The following is a 10,616-nucleotide window of genomic DNA, read 5'->3' as shown; positions in this document are numbered from 1 at the left end:
GTCTATTTAGGGTTCTTGTACAATGAGCCATTAGTGGAGGCGCAATGGCCCAGTGGTTAGGGTAGCAGACTCGCGGTTGTAGGATCGTGGTTTGTGCAATGGTCCAGTGGTTAGGGTAGTGGACTCACGGTTGTAGGATCGCGGTTTGCGCAATGGCCCAGTGGTTAGGGTAGTGGACTCACGGTTGTAGGATTGTGGTTTGCGCAATGGTCCAGTGGTTAGGGTAGTGGACTCACGGTTTGCGCAATGGCCCAGTGGTTAGGGTAGTGGACTCGCGGTTGTAGGATCACGGTTTGCGCAATGGCCCAGTGGTTAGGGTAGTGGACTCACGGTTGTAGGATCGCGGTTTGCACAATGGTCCAGTGGTTAGGGTAGTGGACTTACGGTTGTAGGATCACGGTTTCGATTGCCAGACCGGGCGTTGTGAGTGTTTATTGAACGAAAACACCTAAAAGCTCCACGAGGCTCCAACAGGGGGTGGTGGCGAACCTTGCTGTACTCTTTCACCACAACTTTCTCTCACTCTTTCTTTCTGTTTCTGCTGTACCTGTATTTCAAAGGGGACAGCCTTGTCACACTCTGTGTCACGCTGAATCTCCCCCAAGAACTACGTTAAGGGTACGCGTGTCTGTGGAGTACTCAGCCACTTGCACGTTAATTTCACGAGCAGGCTGTTCCGTTGATCGGATCAACTGGAACCCTTGTTGTTGTAACCGACGGAGTGCCACCTACAATGAGCCACTGAAAAATTAAGCTCACAGCATGGGCGTGGGGTGTCCCAAATCATCTTGCTGCACCATGTAGATAAGAGCATTCTGTTGGTTACAACGACGAGGGTCCCAGCTGATATGATCAATGGAACAGCTTGCTCGTGAAATTAACATACAAGTGGCTGAGTACTTCACAGACATGTGCACCCTTAATGTAGTTCCCAAGGAGATTTAGTGAGACCCAGAATGTGACAAGGTTGGCCCTTTGAAATACAGGTACAACTCATTTTTGCCAGCTGAGTGGACTGGAGCAATGTGAAATAAAATGTCTTGCTCAAGGATAGAACACGTCGCTGGGAATTGAACTGACGACCTTACAATTGTTAGCCGAATGCCCTAACCACTAAGCTATGCGCCTTCACACGAGACAGGGTGGGAACCACAAAGTCTAGACTCATATGCTAGAGCTGCACCCACCAGTCCAACAATATTTCAACATGAAACCGAGTATTTCCCCAAATAGAAATAAATATAACCACAAAGTTCACCTAATTCAATGCAATATTTTATGAATCTCACTTACAAAAATAACAATCCATTTGCAATGAAAAGAATAAGAGTCTTTTTTTTGGGGTTTTTTTTAATATTTTCTTCTTTGTAAAAACTGTAAACCACTTGGGTATGAAGTACTTCTGGCTTTTCATAGAAATGACACAAGCAGGATATGACATCATGAACAGTAATTTGCAGATCTACCCAAACCTAAGCATTAAGGCATCTGTGAGAGATCATTTTCTATTCTCTTTCTCATTCTCTTTTACTTGTTTCAGTCATTTGACTACGGCCATGCTGGAGCACCGCCTTTAGTCGAGCAACTTGACCCCGGGACTTATTCTTTGTAAGCCCAGTACTTATACTATCGGTCTCTTTTGCCGAACCGCTAAGTGACGGGGACATAAACACACCAGCATCGGTTGTCAAGCAATGCTAGGGGGACAAACACAGACACACAAACACACGCATATATATATTTGACTGTGGCCATGCTGGAGCACCGCCTTTGATCGAGCAACTCGACCCCGGGACTGATTCTTTTGTAAGTCCAGTACTTATTCTATCGGTCTCTTTTGCCGAACTGCTAAGTGACGGGGACATAAACACACCAGCATCGGTTGTCAAGCAATGCTAGGGGGACAAACACAGACACACAAACACACACACACACGCATATATATATATATATATACATATATACAACGGGCTTCTTTCAGTTTCCGTCTACCAAATCCACTCACAAGGCATTGGTCGGCCCGGGGCTATAGTAGAAGACATGTGGCTGGTTAGCAAGCTACTTACCACACAGCCACTCCTGCGCCTATAACAAGAATATGCATATATGTCCCAGAAAATCAACCACTTCGAACAACTCCAGATAGTGTTGCAAAGACTCAGATATTTTTACTCTTTTACTTGTTTCAGTCATTGACTGTAGCCATGCTGGAGCACCGCCTTTTGTCGGGCAAATCGACCCCAGGACTTATTCCTTGTAAGCCTAGTACTTATTCTATCGGTCGCTTTTGCCAAACCACTAAGTTACGGGGACGTAAACACACCAGCATCGGTTGTCAAGTGATGTTGGGGGGACAAACACAGACACACAAACATATACACACACATATATATATTCAGTTTCTGTCTACCAAATCCAATCACAAGGCTTTGGTCGGCCCGAGGCTATAGTAGAAGACACTTGCCCAAGGTGCCACGCAGTGGGACTGAACCCGGAACCATGTGGTTGCTAAGCAGCTATATGTATGTATATATATATATATATATACATATCCATGGCTCTTTGAGCCGTTACCAGTCTTTGCTCTTCTCTCTTTGTGGTAGCCCATGTTTCACTACCATATAACATTGCAGGCAGAACTGCACTGTTAATGAGGTTGGCGCGGGTGGTCCTGTCCAACCTTCCCTTGAGCACATCCCTTATGCCATTAAACGCCTTCCATCGTTGTGAGGGCACATCAGTAGCGAGATCATCAGAAAGAAGTCCGGCGTGAGAGATGTCATCGCAGAGTATACACACAGCAAATATAGATGGGCTGGACACGTCGCCCGGCTCACCGATAATCGGTGGACCCACGCAGTTGTCAAGTGGTACCCACGCGAGCGGAAAAGACCACCCGGAAGACCTCCACGATGGTGGAGTTACAATTTCAGGAGGACGATTGGGATCACGTGGATGAGAAAGGCGCGATCCAGATCCAGAGAGGAATGGACAGCGTGCTGTGACCAGCGGTGTCAAATGGACACCTGACGGACTGGTCAGTCAAGGTGATATATACATATACACATATACATACATGGTTATAAGTTCGGTGCCACTGTGTGGCATGTAGGACATATCCCAAAGCACCAGGATAATTAAAGTCTTGCAAGTGGATCTGATCGACAGAAACTGGAATAAGCCTGTCGCGCGTGTATGCGTGCGTGTGTGTTGGGGGGGGGGGGACTTTGTCTGGACATCACGTGAAAGTTGTAAACGATTGTCACTGTCATAGAAGCAGTGTCGTTCGTCACCGATATTTCGTGAAAACATGTCCAACCAAGGAGAAACAGTAACTTGCAAAGAAAACAAGCAAGGCTTGACAACAGGAAAGAATCTACCTCAATAAACTCCACCTGACCCATGCAAGCATAGCAGAATGAACATTAAAATGATAATGACATACTCTTTTACTCTTTTATTTGTTTCAGTCATTTGACTGCGGCCATGCTGGAGCACCGCCTTTAGTCGAGCAAATCGACTCCGGGACTTATTCTTTGTAAGCCCAGTAACTTATTCTATCGGTTTTTTTGCCGAACCGCTAAGTGACGGGGACGTAAACACACCAGCATCGGTTGTCAAGCAATGCTAGGGAGACAAACACAGACACACAAACACACATACATATATATATATATATACATATATACAACAGGCTTCTTTCAGTTTCCGTCTACCAAATCCACTCACAAGGCTTTGGTCGGCCCGAGGCTATAGTAGAAGACACTTGCCCAAGATGCCACACAGTAGGACTGAACCTGGAACCATGTGGTTGGTTAGCAAGCTACTTACCACACAGCCTCTCCTGTGCCTATATATATAATATATATATACATATCATCATCATCATTTAACGTCCGCTTTCCATGCTAGCATGGGTTGGACGGTTCAACTGGGGTCTGGGAAGCCAGGAGGCTGCACCAGGCTCCAGTCTGATCTGGCAGTGTTTTCTATATAATATATCTAAGACTCTTTATCTTGGTTAATGCATGGTGACCGCATATAAGCTTTAAGCTTATAAAATATGATTATTATTATTATTATTTACAGAAGTGTAAAATCGGCATTGCTTACCAAATAATCGCAGATATATATATATATATATATATATTAGCTTTTGCTTTCATAATTCTATCCTCGCACTACCATGATGTCATCTTGCACCACCCACAGATCCAAACAGCAACCCATAGTGTCCCCTCTTCTGTAAGGTCTATATCTTGTGTCTCTTTTCTGTCATAACCATCAACTAGAATTTCTCTTAACCAATGACTGGACCAAAACGGTTCTTCCAACATCCATGTCTTCTGTCTCCAGAGGGATTTGCATCTCACAGCTCATCCAGATATTATGAAATCGCAAACCACTAATCTATGCTGGGTGACAAATTCTTCGCCTTCGAATGACTTAGCATTTGCACGCTGTCAATCACGTTCCTTAATGAGAATAATGTCTTCCTGGCTAGTGTATTCACCTGACTGCTAAATTAACGAAGTGCTGGCTACTTTGTATTATAAAAGGGTTAAGTCACTTCCACCCTCCTCATCTTTCATACTATATATATATATACTTTATAATTAGGGTTTAGCAAAGATTTGCTTTACCACACACCGAAGTTTAGAAATAGCAACCAAAAAACCTACTTTAAAAAGGGACTCCCAGAAAAACCAAAATACTTGAAAACAATCCACGCAGTAGAAGAAATAGCTAAGGTTTTTTTGGCTGCTATTTCTAAACTTCGGTATGTGGTAAAGCAAATCTTTGCTGAACCCTAATTTATAAAGTATTACTTAAGTTTACCGTGAAATTGTCCTTTTTCATGCCGAATTCTACTTGGTGAAATTACTGATTACTTCTTAATTAATTAATTTTACCCTTTGTTATTATTGACAATATATATATATATATATATATGTATAATTAGCAGAATAAAAATATATATATATATACTCGTATTTTGAGTTCTATTTTTCCAGTTTGCACCAAAATATACATGTATATATAATTCAAAGAAATTCCAACTTTGCTTTTCACTTTTTATTTACAATCTTATTATAACAATGGCCTAGTGGTTAGGGCAGCGGACTCGCGGTCGCAGGATCGCGGTTTCGATTCTCAGACTGGGCGTTGTGTGTGTTTATTGAGCGAAAACACCTAAAAAAGCTCTACGAGGCTCCGGCAGGGGGTGGTGATCCCTGCTGTACTCATTCACCACAATGGCGGTGCCCCAGCATGGCCACAGCTCAAGAGCTGAAACTGGAAAAACAAAAACAAAACATAAAATAATGAAATGATAGAATATTAAATGTCCATTCTGATTGAACTGGTGCTTTCCTGCATTAAAATATGCAATCTCCAGATTCCTGTGGTAGTAGTGACAGTTATGCTTTACAATTTACAACTGCACATTATATATATATGTATATATATATATATATATACATACATACATACAGTCAAGCTTTACTATAGCGTCGTATATTATCGACTGCTATTTCCAGTAAATATTGGTGCATTGTTGTACCACTATTTGATGGATTCCTTTTCTGTAGAGAAAGGGACTTCATCCTATATATATATATATATATATATATATATATATATATATATATGCGCACGCACATCTATATAACTGTATGTTTATGTATACATACAACTGCGCGTGTGTAAGAGCGTATACGTACTTAGTGCACCCGCGTATATGTGGACTCGGCACATATGCGGTACTTAAGCATACTTAATTACTTCGCAGTTATATATATATATGGGTTAACTAAAAAGAAATATAGAATTATTATAATTTACGAAGGAAAAGGCAAACAATATCAGCTTATAATAACGAAAATTTATATTTAGTTAAAAGCAAAAAAGTCTGCACAGTTCGAATCGATAGTTATATCGAAACAACTACTTCGTTCTCGGGTATTTTATACCCCTTAATAAATTCACATACACTGTACATAATTATTGTACTGGGCCCTACACGCCACGACACTCTTTTCAGCCTTCGTTCTTGTATTACACCAAAATGTGTGTGTCTTTGTGTGTGTGATTCCTTTTACACTTCTTTTCTTTCTTCCTCAGTTTATTTGTGTTCAGTCAATCATGCATCCAACGATGTGTGCTCGCCTCATCTCTTCCCAGCTTCCACACACACACACACTCCATCCACATCATTCAACGCCAATGTTTTCACTACAATAATACAATAAATACACTTCGTACACTCGTCATCATATAATAAATAAACCTGCCTTTCGTTCGGGGGACAGAGAGAGAGAAATCCCGCGGCTGCTATATAACAGAAGTAAACAACAGCCCTATGAAACTTTTGGAACCCCGTTCTTACTAAGGCTCACGATGATTGCTTTCGGAACATTCTCCTCTTTCTGCTAATTCGGTTACCAAGGCAACGGAAGCAGTCAAGAATTATCACCATAAGTGCTCTTACAGACTACTACTCCCGTCTCCCCTCTGTTATACACGAAATCTTTTTGGTGTCAGCGTGCCTGCGACTTTGCTGCATCCGTTCTTGTGCACAATGCAGTGTAGGTTTTTTTCGGTATACTGAAATTAGAAGTGCTTCTCAAAGTGGGCGGGGCGGGGGGAAATTGTATTTGGGCACTGGGGGAACAAAAGGGGCCGTTGGGATTACAGATGCATCTGTGCAGTTTCTTTTTTTTCCTATAGTCTTTGACACCTATTTAGATATTAATCTTTAAAAGACAGACATACACATATATTTATACACACATATATACATACACACACGTACATACACGCATGCATACATACATACATACACACACACATACACACGCACACATAAATACACGCATGCATATACACATGCATACATACATACATACATACATGCATACATACATACACACACACACACACATACATACAGGCGAAGGTAAAGAATACACACAACCGATGTTCAGGGTACATACATACATACATATATACATACATACAGGCGAAGGTAAACACTACGCACACCCCATGTTCAGGGTTAGGGTTACGCCGAAAACGGGTGGTGTGCCTATTCTTTACCGCCGCCAACATACATACATACATACATACATACACGCACACATAAACATAAGCACTTCAGATGGGAAAAGAATTTTAAAAATTAAAATAAAAAATTAAGAAAATGCTGAACAAATACTTCTACTTGTCATAGTTTCTCCGAAAAGTTACCTGTAATATCACGATAACCTCAATCAGAACAACCACGGGGGAATAACAGTAATACTTATAATGGACATTGACATATGAATAAGTATATTACAATAAAAACAAATATGTACCACCTATGCTTAGAGCAGGGTGGTGCCAAGTGGTCTTGTATATTATACGGGATTGTTGAAGTAAAAAGACAAAGGGACAAGGCCCAGGAAAATGTTTAAGGAGCAATGCTGTACTGAATTCTTGGCTACACCTTTCTGCACCTCAACCTAAGTCGCTTCGAAGACGGAAATAAAATTGTCTTCTTTCTCACAAAAAGTTTTGTGTTTGATCGGCTTTCTGTTAGGAAACCTTTTAATTCTAGGTTGTGCTTCCACACACCTAGAAATTCTCTAATTTATCCACACCTGGAAATTCTCTAATTCATTCACACCTGAGCAGTAACTACATACAATAAAAACAAATAAATACCACCTATGCTTAGAGCAGGGTGGTACCAAGTAGTCTTGTATACTATACGGGATTGTTGAAGTAAAAAGAACAAAGGTGTGAGTAAAAAGAAAAGGGACAAGGCTAAAGAAAAATGTTTAAGGAGCAATGCCGTACTGAATTCTTGGCTGCACCTTTCTGCACCTCAACCTAAGTCGCTTCGAAGACGGAAATAAAATCGTCTTCTTTCTTACGAAAAGTTTTGTGTTTGATCGGCTTTCTGTTAGAAAAAGCCTTTTAATTCTAGGGTTGTGCTTTTCCATACACCTAGAAATTCTCCTAATTTATCCACACCTGGAAATTCTTTTAATTCATTCACACCTGAGCAGTAACTTACATATATAACAATTGCATCATTATGTTAACATAGACATATAAACACGTATATAAACAGACTTAAGTGGGGCACAAATTTTTTATATTATATCAAATGTTTCCTTGCTTAAAAAATCAAAACAAACTTGATTTGTGAAGGAGACGGACTTGTGGTTGATTGGTGACGAATGGAAGAAATTATAGGTAATCAATGAATGAATAATGAAACAGATATAAATAAATATATATATAAATAAATAGGGGGGTGAAAAAACATAGTGGCTGAATAGTCGAGAACATGAGAAATGGAAGTGAACATAAGAAATTACAGCCACGAATATATATATATACATACATCCACATATATATACAAACACATATTATATTATACAAACACGAATATATACATATATACATACATCCACACATATACATACAGAAGTGTGTGTGTCTGTGTGTGTGTGTATGTGCAGCCACGAATATATACATATTATACATACATCCACACATATATACAAACACATATTATATTATACAAACACGAATATATACATATTATACATACATCCACACATATACATACAGAAGTGTGTGTGTATGTGTATGTGCAGCCACGAATATATACATATTATACATACATCCACACATATATACAAACACATATACATACAGAAGTGTGTATGTGCAGCCACGAATATATACATATTATACATACATCCACACATACATACAAACACATATACATACAGAAGTGTGTGTGTATGTGCAGCCACGAATATATACTATTATACATACATCCACACATATACATACAGAAGTGTGTGTGTATGTGTATGTGCAGCCACGAATATATACATATTATACATACATCCACACATATATACAAACACATATACATACAGAAGTGTGTGTGTGTATGTGCAGCCACGAATATATACATATTATACATACATCCACATATATATACAAACACATATACATACAGAAGTGTGTGTGTATGTGTATGTGCAGCCACGAATATATATACATATTATACATACATCCACACATATATATACAAACACATATACATACAGAAGTGTGTGTGTGTGTGTGGTGTATGTGTATGTGCAGCCACGAATATATACATATTATACATACATCCACACATATATACAAACACATATACATACAGAAGTGTGTGTGTGTGTGTATGTGTATGTGCAGCCACGAATATATACATATTATACATACATCCACACATATATACAAACACATATACATACAGAAGTGTGTGTGTGTGTGTGTATGTGTATGTGCAGCCACGAATATATACATATTATACATACATCCACACATATACATACAGAAGTGTGTGTGTATGTGTATGTGCAGCCACGAATATATACATATTATACATACATCCACACATACATACAAACACATATACATACAGAAGTGTGTGTGTATGTGCAGCCACGAATATATACATATTATACATACATCCACACATATATACAAACACATATACATACAGAAGTGTGTGTGTGTGTATGTGCAGCTACGAATATATACATATTATACATACATCCACACATATACATACAGAAGTGTATGTGTATGTGCAGCCACGAATATATACATATTATACATACATCCACACATATACATACAGAAGTGTATGTGTATGTGCAGCCACGAATATATACATATTATACATACATCCACACATATATACAAACACATATACATACAGAAGTGTGTGTGTGTCTGTGAGTGAATGAGTGTGTGTGTGTATGTATGTATATATAATGCGACAGGGTATTTCACTGTTCCCTAATAACAAATAATAACAAATAATAATAATAATAATAATAATGATATATAAGGTTGATTGACTTACCTATGAGTAGAGTTAACGGTAAGACAACCCTGAATAAGGAGTAGGCAAGAAATCTGGTGATCTTTGCAGCCATGATGGCAATGTGAGGTGGTGAGACCGGCTAAAGAACCACATCTACTACAGACGGCAGGACGGGAACATTGTTACTGATTTATATGGTGATGATGTTGGTGGTGATGATGATGTTGATGATGGTGGTGGTGGGGATGGTGGTGGTGGTGGTGGTGGTGATGGAGATGGGGGATGAGATAAACAGCAGCAGTAGTCTTGGCGATGAAGAAGAGAAGAAAATGCTGAAGATGAACAAAATTCGTAGGGGTTGACGCTAAATGGTTTTTCTAGGTGTTTATGTTTATATGTGTCTGTTGTGTGTGTGTGTGTGTGTCCTTAATGAAAGGACAGACAGAAAGATAGATGGATGGGTAGATAGATAGATAGATAGATAGATAGATAGATAGGTAGGTAGGTAGGTAGATAGATAGATAGATAGATAGATAGATAGATAGATAGATAGATAGATAGATAGATAGATAGATAGATAGATAGATAGATAGATAGATAGATAGATAGATAGACAGATGGATAGGCGTGTACGTGTGTACTAATGTAAAGATATATGAGTGTGTGTGTGTATACTTAATGTAAGGACAGGCAGAAAGATAGACAGAAAGATAGACAGAAATATAGATAGATA

The 10,616-nt window shown here is 39.3% G+C and overlaps 1 protein-coding gene across 2 annotated transcripts in view; it reads right to left on the bottom strand.

Annotated features, from left to right (window-relative positions):
• Positions 1-10,353, bottom strand: part of LOC115221801 (piezo-type mechanosensitive ion channel component 1) — a 273,364-nt gene extending 263,011 nt beyond the window's left edge. The window contains exon 1 of one of the 2 annotated variants that reach the window (XM_036510979.1): positions 9,923-10,353. In XM_036510979.1, the coding sequence (XP_036366872.1) occupies positions 9,923-9,995 (73 nt within the window). In that variant the 5' untranslated portion in view covers positions 9,996-10,353. The remainder of the gene's footprint in view (positions 1-9,922) is intronic. The other variant, XM_029792033.2, reaches the window with a different exon arrangement.
• Positions 10,354-10,616: the final 263 nt, after the last annotated feature.

The sequence above is a fragment of the Octopus sinensis genome, linkage group LG18 (genome assembly GCF_006345805.1).
Source record: "Octopus sinensis linkage group LG18, ASM634580v1, whole genome shotgun sequence".
Classification (NCBI taxonomy): Eukaryota; Metazoa; Mollusca; class Cephalopoda; order Octopoda; family Octopodidae; genus Octopus; species Octopus sinensis.
This window is presented reverse-complemented; position numbering and strand designations above follow the sequence as displayed.